A 27,054-nucleotide genomic window follows, 5' to 3' on the forward strand; every position below is an offset into this window, starting at 1 on the left:
GCCTGAAATAACTTGAAGCCCTTAAGTTAGTAAATGGTACTATTTACCGTTGGGGTGGTTTTGCTTCAGACCCTGTGGAGTCTGTGTGTAAAGCGTGACGAGGCCATTTCTTGTGAAGGACCGTACATGCAACATGCGCTCAATGCCTAGCCCGCATGTGGGGATATTTTGATTTTTGACGTCAGAGATTTGATCGGCTGTTGTATCTCAACAGAAAGCAGATGCACCCTTTATTTGTGCAACTGTGCCGGAAACTTATTAGTACTTCATTTATTTCTGCCTCAGAATGTGAAGTAGTTCAGAAATATTTACACATATAAACTGTTGGACAAATTAATATGGCTTCTGGAAGACAATATTGGCATATGCGTGTGACATTGTGCCATACGTCCTATCATGCATTCCAAAAATTGGTTACGTGTGTCTTTTTTTCCAGCCGTGCCTTTATTTCATCCTGTTCATTCACTGTTGCTGCATGAGTACAGAAAACTGATCAGAATCCACACATTGTATATTTTTGTAGCTGCCCCCTAGTGGTGGGCCGACTGAATACATGCCCTAGTACATTCATGCACTGTAAGCAAATAGTGAAATGATACAAAAACGTAACTAGAAACGTGAGGGTATTTGTGTCGATGGGCTACATGATGAATGTGATGTGACTGACCTTCCCCGAGAGGCACAATGGAAACATCAACAGTGGCGATTTGGTAAATTGATTGTTTGTAAAATGAAAATTTTTGAATTTTATTTTACAATCATTGTGACCTTTTTCAAAAAAAATAAATATAAATGTGATTTTCACTGCGTGCATTTGTTTATTTTTTTATTCTGCAATATTTTGTCGTGATTCTGTTTTTTGTATGATTTTTGCTCGTGCGTACTGATTGCATAAAAAAAATTAAATGGTTAAACTTACTAAATCTCTCCCGTCAATCGATCCATCGGCAGCAATAAGTTTTACTGGTCTGTGACATTTTTGCACGTTTTTATGGTTGCATAGGGCAGGTCTTTGTCATACGTGTAGCGGGGCCTTCTCTGAATGCAATTGTCCTGTTCGCCCAGAGGAGGAACTGTGAGCTGGCACAAAGTGGCTGGGTCACCCGCAGAGCCGGGCTGTGGCTGGACATTGCCAAATTCAGAAAGTGCACCATCAGCACCCAACAGTACCAAGTGGCCATTTGGACCTGCCATACACTTACCAGTCATAGCTGTTTGGACCAGGGAATTTTTAAATGTTGGTAATAAAATGAAAAGACCATTTATAGCCAAGCTTGGAAGGCGAATGTATTCCCACACACAGCCAGACACAGACATACAACATTCTCTACCCCCCCCCCCCCCCCCCCCATTTAACTTCTAATTTAACTTCTTTCCGTGCAGCTGCATGTCTCCTCTCAGGGGGATGGCTGTTATCAAGCCCCTGCTTTTTTTCCCCCCTTACTCTGCACATTTCACGTGGGTCACGGTGACTTTTGCATCCCTCAGTCACGTGGTCACACAGTCACATGACCATCTGGTTGAGAACATTGGGGTATGGCCGCCTCAGCCCCGGTTGTTGTGGAGACCTTTGCTGCAGTCATGTCAGTCCGCTAGACCAAAACAAGTGTATCTCCCCCTCTTGCCGATATCTGCTCGCTCTCCCCTTGTGCTCAAGCTCTTACACCAACTCCTTGGTGACATTCCAGACCTTTCTCCTACTCTTCTACCCTGCGCCTCTCAATACTTATTTGTTTAAAGACTGTCCTTGCCCAGAGTGACTAGCATAGCTTGAGATCTATATGCTGTTACCACTCATACTAAGTATTAGATATTAGAAGTATTAAAATCCTCAACCTCTGTACTATTTGCTCTGTCTCATGGATTTCGCCTCTACAGGAAGCTACACCCACTTGCTAATTGGTACCGATCTGATTTCTGGCATTTGTGGAAATGAGGATTTGTACTGTCACTCATTCACACACACACACACACACACCCCAACTCCCAGACAGAGTTCGGACAAGCCCAGGAGATGGGCCAGGTCGGGTCATAAATTCACCCAGAAGTCAGAAAGCAAAGTACATAATGAGCATGAGATACCAAAGTTATTTGCAATTAATTTCCAAAATTAAACTTGGTCTTTGGCATCTTGAAGCCCAGTTGTCTATTCAGTAACTTATTGTGGAGATTAATATTAAATCACTTTGCGATAAGAGTAAAAGCTGTAAACGGAAAATCACAAGAAGGGATTTGTTTAGTTTATAGGCTGTCTCCGTGTGAAATGGTTGGTTCTTTGATTTATTGTGTCACAAACACATAAAAGCGCAAAATAAAAGCTGATTGACCACTGGCTCCGTTGGCTGGGCCTGTGGACTCACTTGCGATGCCCTAAAATTAAACAATTCTCGCTCCTGCCATTCCGCTGTTGTAACCCTTGCCTTTGTAACAATGCTCTTCCAACTTTGTTCTGGTCATAAAGAGGAGGGAGAAGGCAGCGTTATCGGGCCTGCCAAGCAGATTTACTGTGTTAGCCTTGACCGCTAGTCCGCCAGGCTCTTCACGGCTCCTCGTGAACCAAAGAGTGTGCACTAGTGAGCCTGGGAGTGCTCCGCCATGCTAGAGGTGCTCACCTGGCTGCAAAGGTTACCCCTAGTGGGGGTGGGGGGGGTGTGCAGTTTGTTGGGGTTTTACAGGATTTCGCGGGGAAGACCCTCACAGGAAACGCTCACCCGCTTTTAGTCAGAGGCACAGCTTTGTAAATCAGATGGGAAAAGGAGTGAAGGGGAGAAAAAAAAGCAAAACAAGCCGGAGAACACAAATCAAATAACTACAGTGGCTTTATCTCCCACTCTTCCTTTCCAGATGTTCTGGCCAGTAGCTCCTCAGCCCAGATGTGATGTCTTTGAAACGTGGCTGTGTTTTTGGTGCTGGCTTTGCAAAAATAGGAATTGCACAAACTTCATAACAATGGACGAAACGTAACAATATATTTTGGTGTTATAATGTTTATGTTGTAATAAGCTATCACACATATTACATAAGTAGCATAGCTTACAAATGGTTACATGGTTGCCATTTACATATACAGTATGTATAGATATATATATATATATATTCACTTGCCCTGCTTGTTACAGAAGCAGTAATTCAAAACCCAGACATTTAAAATCCAAAAGTGTAGCTACCTTATTAGAAATCGGGGGGGGGGGAAACACTTTCAAACTTGGACTGTTCCTTTTCCAAAAAGTCAGGCACTCACTGCATAAATTAAGATCATCAAGTCAAATTGTTAAATTAAAACGCACATAGAAGTGCTCATCGGTGCTTGAGCGGTGGCCGTGTGAAACGCGACTCGGCCTGCCAGAAAAGCAGCCGTCTCGTGTGAAAGTTGCCTGCGTGTCCCTGAAAGTTGCCAAAAAATCCTTTATGACCATCCTCCCTGCTTATCTGAACCGATCAACGCCAATCTACAGTGGAACATGTAAAATTAACAACAGCAAAAAAGAGAAATTGTTCTATTTTATCGTATCCTCTAGAAAAGTGTAAACCCTGAACACTGTCAGAGTCAGAAGATAAGGGGAAAAAACACTTGCTTTAAAAATAAACTTCATAATGAAGTCCTAGGCCCATATAAATTTGTGCAATGGCCTGTTGGCCTGATAAGTAAAATGTCCATCTAGTCCGAAGTTGTTAACCTTTTTTGCAATTCATCTTACATTACAGGAATTTAATTTCCTTTTCATCGCAGGCATCTCTAATATGGCTATTCATTTCACATTGCATCCCATCAGAATGACTGACTGGCATCCAGAAAAATGTATTCAGACTGCTCATCTGCTGTGAAACTGGGTAAGAATTTCCTGGGTTGTTCAATTTCTGTGGCCGAGGTCAGGGGTCAGCGGGGGGGCATCATCTACTCCCGAAATCCCCGTCTGGCTGGTCGACGCCCCAGACAGGATCTCCTCCACGTTTCCGCAGTACAGCAGGGATCGCATGGGCCATTTCTGGAGGGGGGAGGGGAGGTTCTGCATTTGTGTTTCACCTTTCACACGGTCAACCAAGGATACGCATGAGTATAAATGCGGACTTACAGGTTCTGGAGTTGAATTCAGGATGAATGTAATGGTTTATGGGCTATTGAGCCAGGAGAAAGACATAAATAGAGAGTAGAGTGACTCACCTTGACAGGGTGGAGGTATCCCCCTGCCTTGCATGGCCCCGTGTGTTCAGTCATGCCCCCTCCCTGGTCCAGGGTCTGGGAAAGATGAGCGATGTAATTGGTGGCCAATACCAGCACGTCTAGCTTGGAGAGTTTGGTGTCAGGTGGCACGGAGGGCAGGGCGGCTTGCAGGCTGCGGAAGGCCTGCCTCAGGTTCCGCACGCGGCTCCGCTCCCGGGCGGCGTTCTCAGGGGACGGCTGCGGTCTCAGAACCCGGGACTGGATGCCTGAGCCAGACATACCCTGGAAGGCAGAGCGGGATGAGGGACCGGTGAGGAAGAGAGAGTTTGGCCTCACCTTGCATCTTATCTCATGGCTAGAAAAAGATTTACGTCGTTCTGAAGATGTTCAGCTGAGCCAAATGTTCACGTTGTAAACAATGTACAACTGCAGCAACAACACATTAAGCAGTTTGGATGTTTGTCACATATGAACATTTTAGCTTTCGTGTAAATGGTATTTTACATCCAGAGATAGTCTATGTTTGATTTTAATTGTAGCAATAAATATACCAGCAAAAGGTGATTTATTTTTCCAACTACAGGAGGGGAGAGACAACAGAACGATTTCTATCGTCTGTGCTATGGATCTCTGCTCTGACGCCATGCTTCGCAGTTACCAATCTAGTGTACAGCTTCTCAAACTGTAGCCTCTCCATCATTTGAGATCGTGAAGTGATAGGGAGGCCGGTTGGTGGCATACGACCTTGTGGTCCCTCTGACCTATAGCCACGGCCTCCTCGCACCTGACCGTCGCCGAATCGAAGCCCAGAGCTTGGCGACATCTCCGCACTAAACTCACCGACTTCTTTGGGTCCCGTCGGGCCGGGTTCCTGAAGCCATACATCCCCCCCTGGTTGGACAGCATCCCTGGTTCCACCTGGAAGATCTCTGTGAAGGTGGCAGCTGAGGTGCCCGTGTCGAGATGCCTGTCCACCATGGCGAGCCTCCCAGCCTCACCGTGTTTTTTAAAAATTTAAATAAAAAAAAAAAAAAAAGGAGAAGAGGGACAGCCTCTGCTCACGGCACTTGGAGCTCCTGACGACAGTCTGGCTCTGCTGGGCGTCCTTCCTGTGCTGGGATCCCCGTGCCTAGCCATCCAGCCGCACCCCCCACCCCGCCTCCTTCCCTCCCTCCCTCCCCTTGCCCTTATCTGGTGAGGTAATGAGGGGATCTTCAAGCGGGTCTTATCTCCCGCGCAGCCGCCGCTCTGCCTCCCCCAGGCACTTACTGCCAAGGGAGCAGCCCCAAGGGAGTGGCAGTGTCCCGGAACAGACCTGGGGAGCTTGAGAAATGTTGGGGTCTGGCCACAGCTATGGGCCAATGACCCCTAGTTCCATGGCTGCAAAGGGCTTGTATGCCAGCAACTCTGAGTGGACAGCAGGTGGCATGGTAACTAAGGAACTAGACTTGGGCAACCTCCATTAGGAGAATCTCCACTGTGGAACCGGAAGTCACATGACCTTTACATTTGGCACAGCTGAAGAGAACCAAGCAGGCTGAAATAGCAAATTTAAAAGAGACTTAACATCTATTCCTGTAGATTTAAATGAGATTGACTGTTCTTACCACCGAAATGGCAAAAATATATTTTAAAAGCGACATTGTGGTGGTCATGTGATTTAAAGCCTCTTAATGAGGGCCTCCGTTCCTGAAGTTTGCATAATGTCACATCCGGGCCTGAGTGTAGTGATCATGTGACTTCCAGCCCCACAGTGCAAGTCCCCCTAGTGGAGATCACCCAGTATTCTGCAGCCAGATCCTCTTGTACAGTTCTAGTAGGGATCCTTCTGTGGCGCCTAAATCATGACTGTTAAACTACATCTTCCATGAAATATGCAGCATTTGAATCATATTAGTTAAAAGAATTAACATTGTATTAAAATATGCATGGTTTGTCTATATCTGATTTCGTCTGCATTTGTTTATTTCAACTTCCCAGCCAAACCATCAGCTGATCATGATTTATACACATGCAGGACAATGAATCACTCAAGCAGCACATAAACAGCTTGAAGGTAATTAATCCCTGCCTGTTTAAGTGTAAATAATCTGCAAGGTCAAAGTAAAAACATGTATGCACCCCCAGGAATGAAGTTTGAAAGTCATCTACCTCAGTCTTTCCGTTGTCCTCAAACAGGGGAAACACACCACATGCCCTTAAAAGTCTAGAATGTCTGACTGTCACCCTTTCCAGTAGGAAGCTATTTTAATAAGGAATGAAGGTTTGGCTACTGCCAGTTCTCCACAAACCACAGTAGCCAATTCATCACTACAACTACAGGCTTGTAAACAGCAAGTGGGGGTGGAATGAACTGGAATATTTAAGTCAAAGGATGAGGACCCCAGAATGATTCAAAACTTGTAATCTCCATTACCTTGGAGACCTTAAACGCATGCAGCTGCTCACCAAATAATCAGGAAGCAGAGCTTACAAGGCTGTAATGGCAGCAATAATTTTATTTACCTCCGATTTCCCAAAAATATGGTTAGATTACATGAAGTGTCAGGACTAACATGAAGTATATACTGTATAAAGGGTCATGGAAAAAAACCCCAACAACTGCAATTAAATGAACTACTATTCACTGCAAAAAAAGATCCAGAAAAAGTCTAAATACTTTAATATTTTAAACTTTCTATGAACTACTGGAAAAATCTGAAAATATAACCTTTGTAGAGAACCTTTAATATTGTTTCTAAGCAGCATACCTACTTAATATAAACTGCACTGCAGTTTGCCGACTGCGGCATGCAAATGAAACCGATAAACATTTTATAGTATATTGTGTAGGTCCTGCAGTCAGCAGCTAAGCCCTCAGGGTTGGACTCGCCTGCCCCGTCTCACTTCGTCCCCCTTTCCAGCTGCATGATGAACTTCCGGAGGTCTGCTGCCATCATCTCGGGCTCCTCCATGGCGGCAAAGTGGCCCCCCCGAGCCATGGGGGTGAAGGAGCACAGATTGTGGTACTTCTGCTTCACCCACAGTTTTGGGGTGTGAAGCAGCTCGTTGGGGAAGGAGGCCAGGGCTGTGGGCACGCAGACGGGGATCCTGCCAGGAAGGGGAGTTCATTGGGTGAGATGATGGAAATAGCAAAAGCTAAGGACCACCCCCCCCCCCCCAATCAATAAATGAACAACACAAATCTCTAAGCAAAAACTGATTCAACCTCTAGGATATCAAGCTAAATGCTTCTCTCTTCTACACAGCTTATCCAGTATAAAGCTGTAGAGAACCCAGGTCTTATAGAAAAAGCAAAGAGCATAGAAACACCCAGAACAAAATGCCAAGTCCATCACAGGGTGCATACACATTATGGGCAACACAGAGATGCCAGTTAGCCCAACTGCCTGAGGAATCTGGAGAAAACCCACAGTCACAAGGAGAAGATGCAAGCGCCACACAAAGACTGGATGGGATTCAAAACCTCAACCTTGGAGGTAAGACTACATGACTCCCTAATTTCAGCTTTAAAATCATAAGTGTTATTCATTAGCTGTGTTCTACACAGCACTGGCCCGTGAACGACTCTCCAAACTCACACCTCTAAAAAATTCTCCTCTCCACATTACTGTTTGAATCTTAAACTTAACCCACTGGAATACACACTCCAAGACCAAGTTTTTGCACATCTTCAAGCAAAATCCCAACACTTTAGAGTAACAGACCTCAGAGAATCACAAGACGATATGCATGACTTGGATGATTACAAAAGCATGCCATCATAAATCACAAGGTTTCAGATGATTGCATTCTCACACACACTCATTTATTTCAGATCAAGAGCAACATCCTCCAAGCAATAATCAAACAAAGATTTTCAGCCATACAGCCACATGTTAAGTATTATGCAGCCATCTTGTGTACTTGCTTTGAATGTGGCTTGTTCAGGCCACTGCCCAAGTTCTCCTTGTAGAAGCGCATTGAAGAAATGATGGAACCGGTCGTCCAGTAGATCATCACGTTGGTCAGAAGGTCTTCTAGTGAAAACTTCCTGCAAAAGCAAACAGCCAGCAAATGAGAGAAACCCAAAACTTATGACCCGTGGCAGTCAATAGGAAATGTCAGGACAGCAGGTCCAGCAATGCAGTGACAAACTGCTTGTCATTGTTTCTAAGTAGAGTCCTTAACATCAATTACTTTAGTAAAAATATCCATCCATCCCCCCCAACTGCTTATCCTGGTCAGGGTGATGGGGTGGGGGTTTGGAACCTATCACAGGCAGCACAGGGCACGGGGGGGGGGGGGGTATTGGAGCCAATCACATGCGGCACGGGCCATGGGCGGGTGGGGGTTTGGAGCCCCCCCTTGTCACTGCAATAGAGATGTCTGAAAGCATATTACACATATGAGAAGGTGGGATTGGAGCCAATCACATGCGGCACGGGCCATGGGCGGGTGGGGGTTTGGAGCCCCCCCTTGTCACTGCAATAGAGATGTCTGAAAGCATATTACACATATGAGAAGGTGGGATTGGAGCCAATCACATGCGGCACGGGCCATGGGCGGGTGGGGGTTTGGAGCCCCCCCTTGTCACTGCATTAGAGATGTCTGAAAGCATATTACACATATGAGAAGGTGGGATTGGAGCCAATCACATGCGGCACGGGCCATGGGCGGGTGGGGGTTTGGAGCCCCCCCTTGTCACTGCATTAGAGATGTCTGAAAGCATATTACACATATGAGAAGGTGGGATTGGAGCCAATCACATGCGGCACGGGCCATGGGCGGGTGGGGGTTTGGAGCCCCCCCTTGTCACTGCATTAGAGATGTCTGAAAGCATATTACACATATGAGAAGGTGGGATTAAAACCCCACAAGTAACAGTGTTTATACTGAAAGTATTCAGATATAATTAAGTATTTAAATTAAGTAAAAGTATTGGATTTGGATGAGACAATGCCCTTGGGGACATTCAAGCAGTGTAGTGAGATGTTCAGGATTTTCTTTCAAATGAACCTCCTCTACATGCTGAAAGTTTGACCGCACAGACACACACACACACACATCCTGCAATCCTGTGCGTGCAAGTCATTGGTCCCAAGGCAATTCAGTTCAATTATGAATTATTCCATTAGCCTATTATGAATAAAAAAAGTGTAAATTGTCAAAAAGGCCAACTACTGAACTGTACAGGGGATGGAAGATGTTGGACTGATTCATTGACTGTGGAGCTTTTGTGAGAGATTAAGCAAAAATGAGTGAAGAGGAGAAAGGCGAACAAGAACTGGTCACAAAAAGCCATTCGTATTCCCCACTATGGAAATATTTTGCAAAATAAAGTGATTTGCCGGCAAAGCTTTGTATCTGTAGGCATAACTCTGCAACACCGTTATCTGACAGACTCTGTTAGTAGATAAGTTTAAGGTAGATAAGTTCTACATTTGGCTATATAGTTAATTTTCAACTTCAATATCGCAATATGATCTTTTTCTAGTCTCGTTCAGCCCTAGTCAAAACATGCAATACGTTAATAAATATGATATATGTTAATTGGTTCTTATGTACGTTACGTAAAATGATGTGGCTAAGCTACCTTTGTATTAGCAGTGATTATTTTGGCAAACATGAATCAGAATAAGCACAACAAATTAAGTCAGTGATGACAATGACAGGCTAGGCTACTCCGAGAGGCTAAATGGGACATATCTGACTAATCTCTCATCATTGGGCGAGTCCGTTAAACCTGAATGTCTTAAGATGTATTTGCTTTGCAGTCCTGCTGTGGTGATACTCGGGTTCTGCTTTGCAGTACCGACAGAAGACTGCATTCTGATTCACTTTTAACGTGAAGTGCTTCCACACAAATGATGCTTTCACTCTTTACTTGTGCAGTCTACCTTCCACCATATTGCCGAGTAATCAAGAAGGAAAATTTTAATCGATGCTTTTAAATAAAATCGAGTAATCGTGACAGCTCTACTTTTTACTTAGTTAGCTGCCTCAGACTCTTAGCTTTTGCTACTGTAGCAAAAAGAAATTTTGCACAAGAGGGGCATTTCCCAAAATCATCGTACATGAAAGATTACACTGGAGAGAGTACTCTGCAGTACAAACAGGTGTGATTTCCCCAAGTGTCGTAGCACTTTATAAATCTTGCTGAGCATTTCCCCATCATGCTACACTTCAGAAATTCATATCACCACTGCTACTTTGTGCCTCTACCTGCAGCATGTGAGCACATAAACTAGGAGTCTACATAGAGATTCTGCACCAAAAAACGATTATAACATTGATGCAGTTGAACCATTACCTTAACAGATTCATCACAATGCATCAGTGCATCTGTACACCCCTACTGGATGACCAAACATACCTCTCCAGCCCTCCGTCCTCCAGGTTTTTGAACTCTGGGTCAGTCCAGGTAGAGAACTTCTCCAGGATGTAAGCAGCAAGGCCCACAGGAGAATCATTTAACCCTCGGCCTATGTATGGGGGAAAAGGGGCATAAAATTCACTATTAGCAACTAGTAGTGGATGCATCCATCAATGTAATGAACATCCACACAATTCTGAGAAGAATGCTACTGATGTACCATTGATCATAAATAATTAGCTCTATAAATGTTTACAATTATATGCTTTGTATAATGCTTTGGATAGGGGTCTTGAACACCACTAATGATAATAGCAATAATACTGATAGGATAATGCAGAGAAACATTGGCTAGAGCAGGGGTCTCCAACTCCGGTCCTGGAGAGCTACTATCCAGTAGGTTTTCTATCCTACTTTGCTTCTGATGAGCCACACCTGTTCTCAGGTAAATACCAGGGCCAGGTGCGGCTCATCAGAAGCCAAGTAGGATAGAAAACCTACCGGATAGTAGCTCTCCAGGACCGGAGTTGGAGACCCCTGGGCTAGAGACTCACCTGCTGTGTCAGGCTTGGTGGCCTGGATGTGCATGTAACCACTTTCCCTCAGGGACTCCCCAAACACCTTCTTCATATAGGGGAAGATGCGCTTCACATCATGCTCCGTAAAGCCGAAGAGCCAGGGGAACCAGCGGCCCAGCATCACAGACAACACCACTGGCAAGTTGGGCTTGGAGGGCGGAGCCATGTTCAGATGGAGGGCCTTGATCGTACTTGGGGTTGGCAGAACGAGATGCGTTAAACCAGATTCATATACATCAGAGCTTACAGTTAGGGAAATTGGTAGCAAACAGATGAGTTGCACTATGTTTGATAGACTTAAGAACATAAATTTACAGATGAGAGGAGGCCACTCGCCTCAGTTTAATAGCTCAGTTATTAAAATCTTATCTACCTCTGATTTAAAGGAACCCAGGGTTTTAGCTTGTATTACACTAACAGGAAGACTCCTCCATACTCTAACTACACGCTGTGTAAAGAAGTGCTTTCTCAAATCCATATAAAAATGCTCCCCCCCCCCCCCCCCCCCAACTTCCACCTATGGCCACGAGTTCTAGTATTTAAACTTATATTGAAGTAGCCATTTGGCTGAACAGCATCCAGACCTGTTAGAATCTTATATACCTGGATCATGTCCCCCCTTAATCTCCTTTGCTCGAGGCTGAGCAAATTCAGCTCAGCTAACCTCTCCTCATAAGACATTCCTCTAAGACCAGGAATCATTCTTGTAGCCCTACGTTGCACCTTTTCCAAGGCAGCAATGTCCTTCTTAAGGTATGGTGACCAAACCTGCACACAATATTCTAGGTGGGGTCTTACCAAGGAATTGTATAATCATAGCATCACCTCCCTTGACTTAAACTCCACACACTTGTGATCAAGAAACAATCAGTAATTTTGTGCATGAAATTCCAGCAGGAATGCCAATATTCTATACTCAAGCAAAAGGGTTCACAGGAATTGCAACAGCTATTCAGATTTGTTTGACTAAGCTCTTATCTTAACCAAGTGAACTGGTGAAAGGTGAAGGCCCTTACTTAGGCTCTAGCTGGGCCATGTTAGTTGTCACTAGCCAGCCCCAATCTCCCCCATGAGCGTAGAACTGACTGAAGCCCAGCCTCTTCATCAACTTGTGGAAAACTCTGGCTGCACACACCGAATCAAATCCTAAGGAGGAACAGTCAGTTTTAGCAAAGAAAATGGTCACCACAGTGAATATCATCTGTTGGCAAGGAATTGAAGAATTCTGCATCAGATTCAATTGGATAAAATTCTCTGAGCCCCCTAGGGGACATGAACTTGCACAGTACCTTGTATCAAGCAGATGATCTTACACAATGCAGGTCACATGATGTCAGAGAACCTACCAGAGGGACCTTCCCTCAACTATGGTTGTTGCTCTGAGCTTGTGCTAAGAAACTCCCCATAAGTTTGTCATGTCCTCATACCAGAAAAAACCCACCTTTCTTATGGGGGGCTTCGGAGTAGCCATAGCCAGGTAAGGAAGGGCAGATGACCTCGAACACAATGTCCCCGGGATTGGCAGGCTCTGTAAGGAGGGGCAGCATCCCATAGAACTCGTAGAAGGAGCCTGGCCAGCCATGAACCATTAGCAGGGGGACGACAGCTGTCCCCTCAGGGAGATCACGGGGCCGCACATGGAGGAAGTGAACGTCAATCCCTTTCAAAAAAAAAAAAAAAGAAGATACATTTACAGGATGCAATGCCATAACTGGAGTATTCAAGCGCTGTGCAATCCGCACGAAACGTGACCTCACCTTCGATTTTTGTTTTGAAATGTGGGTACTTGTTCAATTTCTCCACCTGCTTTTTCCAGTCAAACTCATTCCTCCAGTAGGACACAACCTTCTGCAAATGGTGGGAGTTGAACCCATAGTTGAACTGACTGTCCTCCAGGGACGGGAAAGGGCGGGTTTGGTCTATTCTCCTGCGCAGATCCTGACAAAAATTTTAGATCACAAATCGTCAAACAGATCTTAACGGGGTCAGTCCAGCACCACGATTTATACAAGACAGAAACACATCCATCCTACCTCAAGCTCCTCATCAGAGGTCTCCACCTTGAACGGGCGGATGGCATCATCCTCAGCAGTTTCTGGGGGATCTCCTGCTCCCCACCAGCCATCCTCCGTCTGCAGGACCTCCTTCTTGGTCCTCGGCAGCAGAGCGTACACCACCACGCCCAAAACCAGTGCCACCAGCACCTCTATGATCATGGTGCCAATACCTGAAAAGAATTCAGTTCAGAGGCAATATTTCAAGGCTATTGCTATGAGAAAAATACCTGCCCGTAATTGATTTTTTAATATTTCAGGTTTTCACCAAAGCAATACTCATACAGTACCTTGGCTCAGAGAACAGAAACAGCCCCATCCATATGGTTTCAACCACAAGAGCAGCTTGACCCCCTCACCTCTTCCTATCTAATAGCACAAACCAATTAGTTAATATGGGTTTTAAGGGGGTCCCACTTTCTGTACAAATCCACTGCATGAGTGAGTCTTTCAATATTCATTTTAACTACAACTTGTAACACATCTGAGACATTGGGTGAGATGACCGACTATCCAAATGCTTGTTAAAGCAGTCGAAATCTCAGACATAGTTCATTAGCTCAGGTTATGGAATAATTCTAATTCTAAGATCCAGATGAAACAGTTGGATTTGTGATTAGAAGGATCTTTGCTCAAAAAGATTCAACTGGGTAAAAGTGGAACACTTAATCACTTGCAGGCTTGCCGCTTGCAATGTAGGGGGAAAGACACAAGAGAAAAAAATTTATAACAAGGAATACACACTTGCCAGAGGAAGGAAACTGCGAAAAAGGTCCACACGAATTCAGTGATTGTGCCGATTTGTTATGTCACCGTGTACCCTAGACAGGAAGCGCGTCAGCTTAGGCAACGGGAATAATTGCTGCTGTTTTGATTTTCGGGGAGCAGTGCCGTACAGAGCCCGCGTCGCCGCCTCCTTCGGCACGGGACACCCTGAGCGAGCAGAGGCGGAACCGACGCAGACGGCTTCGCGGCGCAGCCAACTGCCGCAGCTCAGGATTAAAATGCGACATCAACGGCTCCTCTTACTGAACCAAAACCTTCCCAACCAACGATGTTTTCCCGAATATATATGTGTGAAGATGCTCGAAATAAGTTTCTTAAAATACATTTGTTACAAGCTTCCCATTATGTAGACGTAGTATAATTCAAAACGATAGCTCATCTAGGAAAATTGTCAGTTAATTTTTAACACGTTCTCAAATTAGAACGCATTAGTAAAAAAAAAAAAAAAAATCTTTAAACAGATATGAACCGCGACTTTCATTTAACGTGGCCACTTCTCAAATGTATTTTGAAGTTATTTTATATTATATTCGGATTAACACTTTTTAGGCCAGAGTTCATGGATTTCCAATAACTGGCAAATAGCCAAAAACGATTCTGGAGCAAAAGCTGCACTATGTACTCGGTTTAAATATACACTTATCTGTTGCCGAGGTGTTGAAACAAACAAAAAAATGACTTCAAACGATCAAACTATTATAAACATACACAGCAATATCGCACGATAAAAACTTGCTTGTTTGTTTACATGTTAGATTATTCATAACTTCCACTATATCCTTTTCATAAAAATTAAACCGTTAACAGACTATGAAAACAGAAGTTAGTAAAACACCCACCTACTCGCCTATCCTGCGCGTTGCTGTTTCGCAGGCTGCCGAATAGCGGCGATGCTGCTCACCTATAATTTATAATGTGGGACACGAGACCGGATATTGGAGTCACATGGGAAATAGAGTTTTCGCTTGAGAAACGGAAGTAGGACCTCGCGCTAATCGCAGTAGGATCCCATACAATCAGTTACTGACCGTTAAACCATTTGCCGCGCAGCGTTTTTTTAATAGATATTAAACACAAACAAAAATAACAGCTCTCATGCAGTTTGTCAAATCGCATGTAACCAATCGTTATCTAAGAACTAACGTTCAGGAAAGCAAAAAATAGAAGTTAAATTATTCTATCCAATGTATACATTATAGTTTTAATATTTCCCATTACCTTGGAGGTAACGGTAATCATGATAATTCCATAAAATGTCTCTGCTTTATTGTGTTCTGTAAGTATTTTACGGCTTCAAACATTCTATGGCAATGTCCTACAATACATTTGTATAATTTTTCACTATTGGCTCCCATGTGTAATACGTGGTAAGACCAGCATAGTCTGGGGCCCGGCTACTTACGGCTCATGGCTTACGTAATTAGATTTTTTTTTTTTTCACTGCGCACCGGGACCCGAGGAAACGTATATCCATCTTTTACTTTGCGGTGTGTTGTTGTATAGGAATAACAATAAAATCTTTGAATCTTTAGAACTGCAATGCTACTAACAGCGTGCCTATTCCCAGGAACTGCAGACTTTGCAGCACTTATAAATCATGTCATATTTTTGTGTAGTTTCATAAAATTGGTTAAGTATTACATACAGAACTCTATGTCTTTCACATGCATTTGGGGTTACAAAATTTGTCTTCATGTTGCTGCAATGCTGATGCTACGATGATCGAATAAGCAACCTTTAACACTTAAGTTAGTCTTATGTTGCCAGCATTGGTGTTACACTCCATTTGCTCCTTTCAAACCCTTAAACCACACATTAGAACAAGCCTGTCATAAGGACAGCAATTCCATGAATGAAATGAAAAAGTTGGGTAGTGAAACAATTTTATGAAAGCAGTTCCAGTGAAGTACTGACATTTAGTATTAAGAGTAAAAGTATTTCTCCACATTTTAATTACACGGGGGGGGGGGGGGTTCTCAAAAAATGAAAATCAGTCGTGTACAGGGATTGTAATTTTGTCCAATGCGACCAGTGGCATAACAGGACAAGTGGACTTGTATGATGAGATGATCAAAGAATTCCACTGTCATCATGAGATATAATCAAGTGTGTTAAGATTTAACAGGGAAAAAGGAGGTAAGGAAGAACTCACAAGCCCATCTAATGCCCCCCCCCCCACAAAAAAAAATCATGCCCATGAACAAAAACATGCAAGTCCATTGCTAAATAAATACAAGCCATCAAGTCAGGCACCAAAACATCTTCGGGAAAAACAAGGGATTCACCCCCGAGTTTCACTTTGATTCCCAGAATGGAGGGGTGGGGTTTACATCATCCTCATCCTCCTCCACCAAGGTGCCCACAGACACCACTGTCCATCCAGAAGTGACTTTCCATCAGTCTTTAATCTGTCTCCATGGCCATACTGCGCGTTTCCTTGGACACCATGACCCTCATCAGCTTCCCCTGCAGCTTCTCGATCTTCTTTACATCTTGGGCCTGGTCAGTTTTGTACTGTAAGCACTGGAAATTAAATGATTTCAAGTTGAAAATCAATGCAGTATTACCACTAAAGAGCAAACAGAAACAATATCCCAGATTAAATAATATCTTCTGGGGGGGGGGACACGGACGGACAATTTCTTTTATGCATTTTGCATTTTTGAAAATTCTAATGTTAAGAGGGCATTCCCTACAGTTACTGTGAGGTATGTGCCTTTTTCTGTCACACCATCTAAATGACTTTAAATGTCATCATTTAATAATCAAATCAAGTTATTCGAGTAGGCATAATTCTGTATACATGACTTTAAAGTTAACGTTTGCTTTCTTGTAAGACAAGATGAGTTATTTTAAGTCAACAGAATAAACAAAAATTAACCCTAAGCTTAACTACCCTATACAACAGAAGGCACCCAGATCTCCTTAATATCTCGCAGTATAACTATACAGAAAAGCTCACGTGAATAACGGCATAAGGTAATAAATAATATGGACACCCAAAACCCTTCGGCGCTCAAGGCAGGACTGAAATATCAAAGTTAAGTAGCTCACCACTGCGTCATCGGTAACTTTCATACAAAGGTTGCCATCACAATGGCGATATTTCAACACCACCCGGACCTGAATGAAAACACAAAATCAATGTCATCAATACAGACTGATCAGTACCTCAAGTCGACAATACAGTAGCATTAAACTAATATACCTGGAGTATCTATTGTCGACGACCAAACCACACAGCGGGCCACAAAACTAACATCCACATTTTAATGGCCCACGACATTACCCCATTACTTGTACGAGAAACCAGCATGACTGTCTTAGTAACGTCTTCCATGTAAAGCTTTGATCCAGCGGCTTAACAGAACACATGGGAACCGTTGGAAGTCAGTTTTTCCTACAGCTCGCCAACTAAAATAGCAGGTAAGGCTCTAGCAAACAGCAACTGTAGACTTTAGTTGGCTCACTAAAGTTAAGGAACCCTGTGCACCACATAACACGAATTTACACAGCTCATCCAAGACTCGCGCGCACTCCCAGCCTTACTTTAAACGCATTCAACAATATCAAAACCTGTCTTAAACCACTGGACTCATATCTAACGTCGTTTACCTTCATCGGATCTGTCAAATAGAGCTTCTCCGCGGCTCGGGAAAACTCTTCCCAAGACTGATAATAAGGCATACCTCGGGCGAATTTAAAGTATTGAAAAAATTACAAACGTAGACTTTCGCGTTTGTTAAACATGCACTCGACTCAAAACCACATCAGCAAACTGAGGGACCGGACGGTCAAAATTAAACCTGACAAACGATTGGACGAGTTTGTGTCTAACCAATCAGAACAGGCAATACTACATTTTTTCGGAGGATTAAGGGTAAATAAAATGAACAAGAAGTCGTATACTGCCATCTACTGGGATGGAGTACAAAACTCAATTAAATTCGTTTAATCGTAAAGCAAATATTCCTCTCTTTTGACAATATTAATCGAGCATTATCAGTATGGCTGTCTTAAGTTCTGAAGTATGAAGTTTTGCATAAGGCAACAGTAGTTTTTTTTAATGGTTTATGGCTGCCAAATTACAAGGACGAGTAAGCGGGTACGGAAAATGAATGAATGAATTAATGAATGAATGAATGAATGAATGAAGCCAAGCGTACTGCTACTAAAACAAAACTAATTTAATTAATGGAAGTAAGCGCGCGGTGGAGCTTCATTATACCATATCCATTGCGTTGATTGTTTTACCGAAACAAAGTTTCTCTGTTCCCCACTGTGATGAGTTTCCACACAGAGTTTCCTCTGTTCCCCACTGTGCAGAGGGGAGGCGGGGGTTCGGTAGATTTCGCCGATTTCGGGGTCGATCTTCTGGTCCGGATTACATTGTGTTCCGGCATTCCGCCATTTGAGTACCGATGGCGCTCTACACTAACTCTACAGGTGCATTAGTTTGATATATTATTGATACATTTCATTCCTGCTTAATAAATTTGAAAGGTGCCACTGAATAAATGGTCATCACCTATTACAGGATTCTCCAATTCTGGTCCTGAAGGGTCAGTAACACATTTCCCTGCTCAAACACACATTTTCCACCCCAATAGTCCATTAGCAGATTTGATAGGTGTGTTTGAGTTGGGAAATCTGCACACTGTTGCAGACTGACCCTGATTGGGATCAAATGCATGAAAAATGGAATTTGTATTTTTGCAATTGGATCTAATGTGCATCTTGCAAGTGAAACCACTGGTATGTTCTGAAAATTGCATTCCACACCATAATGAAGCCCCAGAACTTGTAAGCTGCTTTTGCCATAGGCCGTGCATGTACTTTTCTGCTTCTTGTGAACAGAGTCTGAGGGAGGTGTCACTTTACTTCAAAGAAAGCATTTTAGGTACAATAAACAAATATACATTCTAACCTGGCCACAGTAGGCTACTTAAGTGTTTATTTTTTGTTGTTAACTTTATGACCAAGTTCCACATTAACCAAAACCCCATCCCCCTGAATCACCAAGTAAATAGACTGTGACACTTACTTAATATTGCCATAATCTCCCTTAGAATCAATGTCAACTTCAGATGATAAATATTTAATCATTTGCTGTACTACACATAGAACCTGCCCCTACATACACAGCAGATAATCATCCACACATCTATGAATTTCTCACACAAGATTTAAATCTGGTTTCTGGCCAATTGATATAAAGCATAAAAAGTGGTCATGGAAGACAGATGAATGAATAAACATAAACAGAAAAGTCTGAAAAAGATAGAACTTTGGCGATGGAACTGGCTGCTTTTTTTCCCTGGGGGGCAGTGTTATCTAATCGAACTGCATATCATTGCACTGATAAAGAAAATAAATCCTTTATTTTCCAAGGTACATTGGGATTCTTACCCCAAAGGCGGGGTCAGCCAATATGTGGTAACCCCAGAGCTGGGGGTTAGGGGTCCTGCTCAAGGTCAGACAGACATGTGACTATTCTGCCAAGGCCAGGGCTTGAACCAGGTGACCTTCCAAGCAGGGGCACAGAGCTTACTCAGCCTCTCACTGCATGGGGAAACTAAAGTACCCAGAAGAATCCATGTAACACAGGGAGAAGGTGCAAAGCCCTTAGGCTGGAGGTATCAGCTGGCCCAGATTAACCATATGGGCATTTAGGCAGGCGCCCAGGGGCACCGAACTGGGGGACACCAAGCAGGATAACCCCTCCCCCTAGGACCCCCAGCCCCTAATCTCATCCATGAATGTCTTTTCACAAATTAATGTGAATTAATATCTAATATTTAATATGACTGTAAATTGCTCTTTTAATTTGGCACTCACTGAAAAGCTTACTAATGTTTTCCTTGCATTACATACATTTCTGAATTTCGTGAGCCACCAATCAGCTTTGTTATTTTTTTTATGTGTGCTGTTGGGATTTAATACTTTTAATATGGCCTTGAGTGTGAGGTAACATTAAGTGCACAGATTTGGGAATGTACAGTAAGGGTATGTCCCTACCAATATTTGGGGGAGTACAGTGTGTTTTTAGGGGGATGAAGGGGTTTGGGACTGAATAGGCCTCGTACCAGTGCTGAAAGCAAACCTATGCTATGAAAACCCTAAAAATCCCTTTAAAACAGTTCCTTAAACATTATATGCGATTGGGCATCACATGATTCAGTGGGAAGGGCACACAGGTCAATGGAGGCTAACACCTCCAAGACCAGGAGTTTAAATCACCTCCCATTCTCTGAGTGGGAGGAGTTTGGATGTGTCTTTGAAGCTTGGCTGTACTTCGAAGGCCTGGTGCCCTGTCCAGGGTGTTATTTTGCCTGAGATCCAATATCACTGCAACCACGCACTGGACAAGCACCATGGACAATTAATTATTCTATTATTCTTCCAGCAGGTGGCGCCAAATCCATTAATAATACTTAATCTATGACAAACTACTCATCCTTGTCGGGGGGGTATAATGCTTTGTAATATATGTAGTTGACAAAATCAAGTGCTTGTTAGGATCTGGCTCTAGTGACGTTACATGGAATCTTTATTAGCACTGACTGAAACTGCCTCACTTTAGGATCATGGACAAAAGACAAACATTAATTTGTCAAGAGAGATTATAACCAAATGCTCTTTTTGTCAAAGCCTAACTTCTTTCTCTAAAAAAAGATTTGCTGTTTCAAGGACCAAACGCGACAGGGATGCATTGCATGTGACTCACATAATTGAAGTGTCCTTCCTCCCTGTCCAGGGAGTTCAGGTTTCCTCCCGCAATGCAACAAGGTAACTGTGCACTTTGCGAGGCCTTTTATGCCAATGTGTGTCTTTGTGCCGCTGCGTAACAGAATGGTGTTCCTTATCTCTGGGTCTTCAGCACTGGATACAGCATTGCTGGAAATGGATGAATGGACAATCAAATGCATTTATGTTTTCATATTAACTATCCTGATGACTATAAGCTCATTTTTCTTATGACGTTTATAGTTCACAGTTTCTTTAGAAAACTGTTTACATAAATGTATGTTTAATATTAACATCCTTTACTAAAATGACCTATATTGCTTTGTACGTACATTTGTTTAAATTTTGCTATATGATGTATTTTCGGTTAATTGGTATTTTTGATTTATATGAATGATTGATTCGTTTTTACAAAATATAAGTTTTTTGGACACTTTTGATTATTACAGAGAAACTCTATGAAGTATCATACAGTTAATGATGATAATCGATTAATCTATTCGGTCAAAGTTAAAATTAGATGACACTGAGTCTCCTTTACATAAAGTGCGAGACAGATATTGAATAATTATTTGCACGGGTCACTTTCATTCATCCTTCTTGGCAAACAGCACACGGCCATCGCAACCTCTATCATATTAACAATTCCTATGCAAAACATGGAACATTTTTAAGACGATTTTCTTATCGAAACACTAGGGAATGGCGTACAGTGAGAGGATAGATGAGTGATAACTTATGGGTGATACACAAAGACACACAAAGGAGATGAAGAATAGGTCCGCAACGTGGCGCGTCGGACCCACTCTTCCCACGGCGTACGGCGATTTAAATCGTCCAGTCGATCTAAAATCGACTTAGACTGCCGGACAGGGGTGGACAGGGACGGGACGGGACGGCAACGGGGGTGTGGAGGTCCTCTTACGTAGCGTACGTGCGCAGGCGCCGCTGTGAATAGCCGTGCGTCAGCGCAGTTTCTGGACACGGGGGATCCCGGCGGCACGTTGCCGCCGCTGCTGGAAGCGATCGGCGTCTTTAAGCGGAGAAAGGGGAGCCCGACGCTGCGTCTTTGCATTTATCCCACTGAATCACACATAACGGGAGTGGGATGCTTTGGAACATGTAGGGGGATCGGGGCTTTTTTTCCCTTCGTTTGTTTTTTTTCGTTTTGTTTATTTTTCTTTTTCTTTTTACTTTGTTGAATTTGCCCGTGCTCTTTCTGCCTCCCCCTCGCTCTTCTCCCATTGATATTTTAGGGCAATTTCTGTTAGATCGCTGGAAAGAGTGTGAACTTTCTTCAAACTGAAAATCAAAGTCTGGTCGTTTTGAGGGAAGCCGCTGCGTCTTATTGCTGGAGAAAACGATTACCGTCATGAGGTAAGAGGCCAGGTCCCCCTTTTTTTGATTAAATGAATATGTCCAGCAAAATTTATTTTATTTCCATTTGTCTGGGTCCTTAGTGGCACATACGTGTCTGCATAAAGCGTGTTTGAAGCAGGGATCATATGTGAATTGCACAATGGAGGTGCATCCTTATGGAAGCTATAAATGAGAATTAAATGCTTTTTACAAGGTGAATTCGAGCGCCGTCGACCCTGTGGGGATTTACTGGCTCTCTTGCTTTTTTTGTGCGAGCCGACGCCGGTGGGGGCTTCTGGTTTTTTTCACAATCTTTATCCGCATCGTCTAAATGTACCCAATTTATTAAGAATAAGCGACTTGCCGTGAATTTAACTTGATGTCTGACGAGGCGTGAGTAGCAAACCCGGCTCCATTATCTAGCCCCCTAACATTTGGCCAGTTGTTGCAATGCAGTACTGTTGGTGGAATCGATAAACACGAGTAAAACGAGTGGCAAAAGCCTTTGGGGGTTAGAAACGGACATCAAATCTGTTCTGATGCGCTGACGTGGTGTTGTGGATATAGCGGAAAGATGCCGATAATAACGCGATTAAGTCATTTTAGTCAATTTTGAAATCCTTGTGTGAAGTGGATGTATACGTGCTGTGAGTTTTAATTCACCCGACACATTTACCCTTCACTTTTCTGACACCTTTATTGTTTATATTTAAATGTAAAGTATGAATCTGTGTATTTAATGTGGGACGTCTGGCAAACGATTAAGATGATTGTGACGCGTTATTGCATATAATAGCGTTTTGTTCCATTTTCCGGGAAGAGGTCATTCTGTATTGTATAATGTAGAGAATCACATTGAAAGCGGTCGCCGTAGCGCTGCCTTAATCCCGCGACACCTTTTAATTACTCTTCATTTTTTGCGGCTACTGTAACCGATGACAGTTTGTTAATGCTGCCGCCTAATTGCGTGGCCACTTTGTTCTCAGCCCGAGGCGCGCGCTTAGCATTTAAGGGGCTTTAAACGGGGAAGGGGGGGTGCAAATACTTTACTTTCCTTGTCGGGTTACGCGGAAACCAAACATGATAAAACTTATAAGTCGGTTCGGTTCGGATCTGAAAGTCTTTTTTTAAACCGTGTGTCATACGACTGGAGAAATGAGTGGTTGGAATTTTAAGGAAAGTCGTGAAATGCCCCCCCCCTTCGGAGATTAATAAACTTTATATACAGCGTTTGGAAGAGTAGTGAGTTAATTTAGGTGTCCTTGTATGCAGATTGGGGTTATTTAAAAAGTTTCCATCTACCATTTTCTTGAGTATTGCTGTGCCCTGACATTGTATGGCAGGGTGTGGATGTTTTGGGGGTTTGCATTCTGTCTGGGGGGCAACAGGGCGCGTGGGCGGTAGGTGGGTGGGGTCCTGAAGCTTTTTTTTTTTTAAATGTAGTTTAACTTGCAATAACGCAAACGTGCAGGGTGACCTGGTCTTCTGCGCTTTGGCCAGTGGAAACCCCCTCATCTCTGCCTGCCCCCCATATGGACTCCCCCATGGCCAAGCTGCGGAGGCTTTGCCCTCACGCGGATCGGACTGGCTCCCCGGGCGCCGTAAAAAGGCCGCTCTCTGTCTTTCTGTTGTCGCCTTGTGTGTTTCTATTCATATTAAGGTGGCGCTGGGGGAGGTTCTTGGTGTCCTGGTGCAAAGGTCAGAGATCAAAAAGAGGGGTCATTTGTGGCTTTTCTTCAGATTCATGACAACGACGATGGCGGTGGGGGGAGGGGGGCTTTCCTCTTAGAGGGGTCTCAATGGAGCCAGCTGTTGCCAACCATTCACCAAAGCAAGCTTTCCCCAACAATGGCTTCTTGCTTTTGGGGGGGGAGGTTGGTAGTGTTTTCCCTTCCAGTTAAGAGAATTAGGAATCAGATCATTCTAGAGCTCGAATGTGAGCCACCTCTCTGGATGTGTGATTTGCTTGCTTGGGTGTGATGTGCGATTTGCTTGCTTGGGTGTGATGTGAGATTTGCTTGATGGGGTCACTCGCCACTACCGCAGGCTCTGCTTGCCACCAAGGACCCTGGAAACCAAAGTGGTCACTGCGCTTTGGATTTCTTGGCAAATAAATCCAGTGCAGTTTGGTGGGATGCATCTTGAATCTGCTGATGTGTGCACTTGCACCCCCAAGCCAGTGGGGGCGCCAGTAGCCACTTGAGTTGTGCTTAAGGCTGACTTAATGGGTGCTGACTGCAAAGGAGGTGTAAGAAAATGTTAATGTGCTGCTTCATGCAACTTCATAAAATGTGCAGTAGTTTCGATTTATAATAAAAGGCTGGATTTGGCAAAGTTTATTTAATTTCTTTTCTTTTTAGTCTATAGTCTAGGGCAGGGCTATTCAACTCACGGTCCTCGAGGGCCGAGCACTGCTGGTTTCCCAGCCTTCCTTCACCTGTGAGCCAGGTGTGAAGCCTCTGACCAATCAGAATCAGTAATTATTAAACTAACTACCTGGGAGAACTGAAAACGAGGCCTGGATTTGGAATCGAAGGCCTGAGTTGAATAGCCCTGGTCTAGGGACTCCTGCCTGATATTACTTCAGTGTGCTTATACTGGCTGAATAGGATTATAACTGACTTGCATGTTAACTCTTGATAACAGGAGTTCAGACGAAGCTGTACGCTTCTGTGTAAACAGCTGGCACTGTCACATGACTGACCCCCCCCCCCACCACCCCCTGTGGCCTATACCTACTGTACCGTTGTCGTGAAAGGTGATGCTGACAAGCAGATGATGCTTAACCTTGCCTCAGTAGCACCACACGGCTGGGAAATGTCTGAATCTGATGCCGCTTGGCCTTTCGCCTGTGCTGGCGAAACTGTGCTGAGCCGCGTAGCTCTCCGACCGGCCCTGTCCTCCTCTTCTGTGCACAGACACAGTCCGCAAAGTTACCTGTCTCTTCTGACTATCTGATCAAGCTGGCCCTTCAGTAGGAGGCCAGATCTCCCAAGCAAATGGCTTTGTTTTTTTTTTTTTTTTTACCCCCAAGTGGGTGTGAACAGTTTGGCACCACTTACCACAAATTTGGAGTGTTACCCCCCCCCTCCCCCCCCCCCCGAGGGGTGCTCGGGGACTCTTTCTATGCAATGCTGAAAGACGACCTGGATCACACACATTTTCCAAGTGGATGGCCTGATCTTAAGCTTGCGAATGGCACTGGAATCTGGCCTTTCAGGCATGGCCCTGTTAATATTGCCTCGGGTTTGAGCACTGTTTATTATTTTGGGTGTGCAGTGTGTTTTTCATTTCCAAGATGTATTGTTTAGCTGATTTTAATGCCAGCTGACCATATGGGCATTTGGGCATGTGTCCAGGGGCATCGCGATCCCAGGGATGGGGGGAGAAAGCAGAGAAGCCCTCCTGGTCCCATTTATGAAGGTCTTCTAACAAGTTAATGTGATTTAATATGATCGTATATTGTTCTCTTACTCTGGCACTCCCTGAAAATCCTGCATAACATTTTTCTACTGTTGGATACGTTTGTCTGGATGGAATGACTGTATGGAAAACTAGATACCGGCCAAGCTTATGTTGCCCTTTGTTCTGATTCAGCGTTTTTCTGCCTGTAGCCTCAATTCTGTTTTGGACCATCCACACTTGTTCTCGGAATGACTGCTTGTTCCACCTACTGCCATTTTCAGGACGGGAATAATCAGAATTGTTACCTCCGATCATGGAGGATTATGGTATTTTTTTCGGTGTTATAACCCAGTGTATATTACGCAACACATGATCCTCCTTTTAGTGCACTGTTTAGAGTTGTGTGTCTCCCTTATTGTGTGGTGTCGTACGTGTACATTTTGTTGGTGCACCCCCACCCCCAGCCTGCTCCTCTTTGGCCCAGCTGGCTCGGTGGTGCAACTCGATTGCAATTAGTATGAGGAATCTTGTTGGCTGCCTTGGATATGGCATGTAAAGGCGGTTTCTCTTATGTAAAAAGCCTCTTTTGACATTCTGTGAAATCCAACCCCAAGAGGGAAAAAAAAAATGCCCCAAATGGCCAGCAGTCCAAGACACTGCCGAACATAATAATGCTATAAACCTGTTTTTTTGGATCGGTGAAGTTTTTTTTTTTTTTTTGATGGAGTGCAGGGGTTTGGACGGCAGGTGTGTTGTTGCACATCTCATCGGCCTCAGTCCAGCAGCTTCTGCTTCTCAGAGGACCCTGCAGAACCTTTCGGCCGGCAGTGTGACGGCGTCCTGCGTCCGCCCTCATCTCCACCTCTGTGTCTCTCTGCTCTCCCTAAACGGAGGCATTCAGCGGCTTTGCCAAAAGGGAACCGTATCCGCGTCGATGCCGGGGCCGCTGTGTGTCTTACAGAACACCAAACCGTGCTTCCAGCCGCTTTCGGTAACGGTGTTTCCAATAAGGGCGGCAGAGGTCTGCCCTCCAAATCACAGGGCTGTTGGTAACACTCTCACACTTAAAGCAGTCTAGACTGAAGTTCAGCTTAATGGATTGTTTGGGGCATGGAAGGCAGTCTGTGTTCAGTGGCCACGATTTTGCACTTGGGGCTATTTGTGAGTAGTTGTCCATAACCTAGAATTACTTTAGTGCCCCTTTATAGTCCCGTCTATCACAGACTGGTTGCTGCACTTCTGTTAGTCTGTTGAATCTGATGGTTGACAGTGGTCTTTTTTGGTAGGGGTGGGATAGATTTCAATTATTTACGTTCTTCCACTCTTAAAAAGTAGCTCCAAATTCTTGTTTCCTTAAGTTTGAAATACGTTTAAGCTGTAGAATCCTAGTAGTTTCTTAGCTGGTCTGGTCACTTTCTGAAATTGGTCGTAGCGCTGCAGGAGAGGAAGATGTCGCCGTATCGCTCTTCTTCGGCCGTGTGTAAGGGTCAAAGGTCATCGCCCAGGTGGTTATCCCGGAACGGCCTCTCACCGTGGCCGCTTTTTAGTCGTCACTGACCCCGTACTTCTATGCGAAATACCTTTACGCTGCATCTGTTTATACAGCTG

At 44.0% G+C, this 27,054-nt stretch overlaps 4 protein-coding genes across 6 annotated transcripts in view; 1 reads left to right on the plus strand and 3 right to left on the minus strand.

Moving 5' to 3' along the window:
• Nucleotides 1-2,969: 2,969 nt before the first annotated feature.
• On the minus strand, nucleotides 2,970-5,306 carry LOC111854014 (transcription factor 24-like). Its single transcript, XM_023831554.2, has 3 exons — nucleotides 5,003-5,306; nucleotides 4,163-4,444; nucleotides 2,970-3,986 (listed from the first exon to the last, which is right to left on the minus strand). Exons 1-3 carry the CDS (start codon nucleotides 5,138-5,140, stop codon nucleotides 3,852-3,854), a joined length of 555 nt encoding a protein of 184 aa, XP_023687322.1. The 5' UTR covers nucleotides 5,141-5,306; the 3' UTR covers nucleotides 2,970-3,851.
• A 1,336-nt stretch (nucleotides 5,307-6,642) lies between these two features.
• Nucleotides 6,643-14,916, minus strand: ephx1 (epoxide hydrolase 1, microsomal (xenobiotic)). 3 transcript variants are annotated; one of them, XM_023831594.2, is made up of 10 exons: nucleotides 14,775-14,902; nucleotides 13,440-13,518; nucleotides 13,129-13,322; nucleotides 12,853-13,033; nucleotides 12,537-12,755; nucleotides 12,112-12,241; nucleotides 11,072-11,286; nucleotides 10,518-10,626; nucleotides 8,073-8,195; nucleotides 6,643-7,252 (listed from the first exon to the last, which is right to left on the minus strand). In XM_023831594.2, the coding sequence occupies exons 3-10, from the start codon at nucleotides 13,309-13,311 to the stop codon at nucleotides 7,045-7,047; spliced, it is 1,368 nt and encodes a 455-aa protein (XP_023687362.1). In that variant the 5' UTR covers nucleotides 13,312-13,322; nucleotides 13,440-13,518; nucleotides 14,775-14,902; the 3' UTR covers nucleotides 6,643-7,044. The 3 variants fall into 3 exon arrangements, with proteins under 3 accessions (XP_023687362.1, XP_023687361.1, XP_023687363.1); XM_023831593.2 differs by lacking the exon at nucleotides 13,440-13,518 and having other exon boundaries at nucleotides 14,775-14,916; XM_023831595.2 differs by lacking the exon at nucleotides 13,440-13,518 and having other exon boundaries at nucleotides 14,779-14,843.
• Nucleotides 14,917-15,801: 885 nt separating this feature from the next.
• srp9 (signal recognition particle 9) lies at nucleotides 15,802-17,754 on the minus strand. The gene is made up of 3 exons (XM_023831596.2): nucleotides 17,551-17,754; nucleotides 16,990-17,058; nucleotides 15,802-16,458 (listed from the first exon to the last, which is right to left on the minus strand). The coding sequence occupies exons 1-3, from the start codon at nucleotides 17,620-17,622 to the stop codon at nucleotides 16,339-16,341; spliced, it is 261 nt and encodes an 86-aa protein (XP_023687364.1). The 5' UTR covers nucleotides 17,623-17,754; the 3' UTR covers nucleotides 15,802-16,338.
• Nucleotides 17,755-21,617: 3,863 nt separating this feature from the next.
• enah (ENAH actin regulator) overlaps nucleotides 21,618-27,054 on the plus strand; it is a 79,472-nt gene continuing 74,035 nt past the window's right edge. Inside the window, exon 1 of the mRNA XM_072703152.1 lies at nucleotides 21,618-22,059. Within this exon, the coding sequence (XP_072559253.1) occupies nucleotides 22,055-22,059 (5 nt within the window). The 5' untranslated portion in view covers nucleotides 21,618-22,054. The remainder of the gene's footprint in view (nucleotides 22,060-27,054) is intronic.

Source organism: Paramormyrops kingsleyae, chromosome 19, assembly GCF_048594095.1.
Source record: "Paramormyrops kingsleyae isolate MSU_618 chromosome 19, PKINGS_0.4, whole genome shotgun sequence".
NCBI lineage: Eukaryota > Metazoa > Chordata > Actinopteri > Osteoglossiformes > Mormyridae > Paramormyrops > Paramormyrops kingsleyae.

Bases quoted from the DNA above. Each gene is read 5' to 3' on its own strand.
- srp9 (XM_023831596.2), bottom strand. From the start codon at position 17,622: ATGCCTTATTATCAGTCTTGGGAAGAGTTTTCCCGAGCCGCGGAGAAG. The intron at 17,059-17,550 runs GTAAACGACGTT...GTTTTCATTCAG, and splicing joins ATTTGACAGATCCGATGAAG to GTCCGGGTGGTGTTGAAATA. The intron at 16,459-16,989 runs GTGAGCTACTTA...TTTAATTTCCAG, and splicing joins AAGTTACCGATGACGCAGTG to TGCTTACAGTACAAAACTGA.
- LOC111854014 (XM_023831554.2), bottom strand. From the start codon at position 5,140: ATGGTGGACAGGCATCTCGACACGGGCACCTCAGCTGCCACCTTCACA. The intron at 4,445-5,002 runs GTGAGTTTAGTG...TCTGCCTTCCAG, and splicing joins GACGGGACCCAAAGAAGTCG to GGTATGTCTGGCTCAGGCAT. The intron at 3,987-4,162 runs GTGAGTCACTCT...TCCCCCCTCCAG, and splicing joins GATACCTCCACCCTGTCAAG to AAATGGCCCATGCGATCCCT.
- ephx1 (XM_023831593.2), bottom strand. From the start codon at position 13,311: ATGATCATAGAGGTGCTGGTGGCACTGGTTTTGGGCGTGGTGGTGTAC. The intron at 12,756-12,852 runs GTGAGGTCACGT...TTTTTTTGAAAG, and splicing joins TTTCAAAACAAAAATCGAAG to GGATTGACGTTCACTTCCTC. The intron at 12,242-12,536 runs GTGGGTTTTTTC...GTTCCTCCTTAG, and splicing joins CGAAGCCCCCCATAAGAAAG to GATTTGATTCGGTGTGTGCA.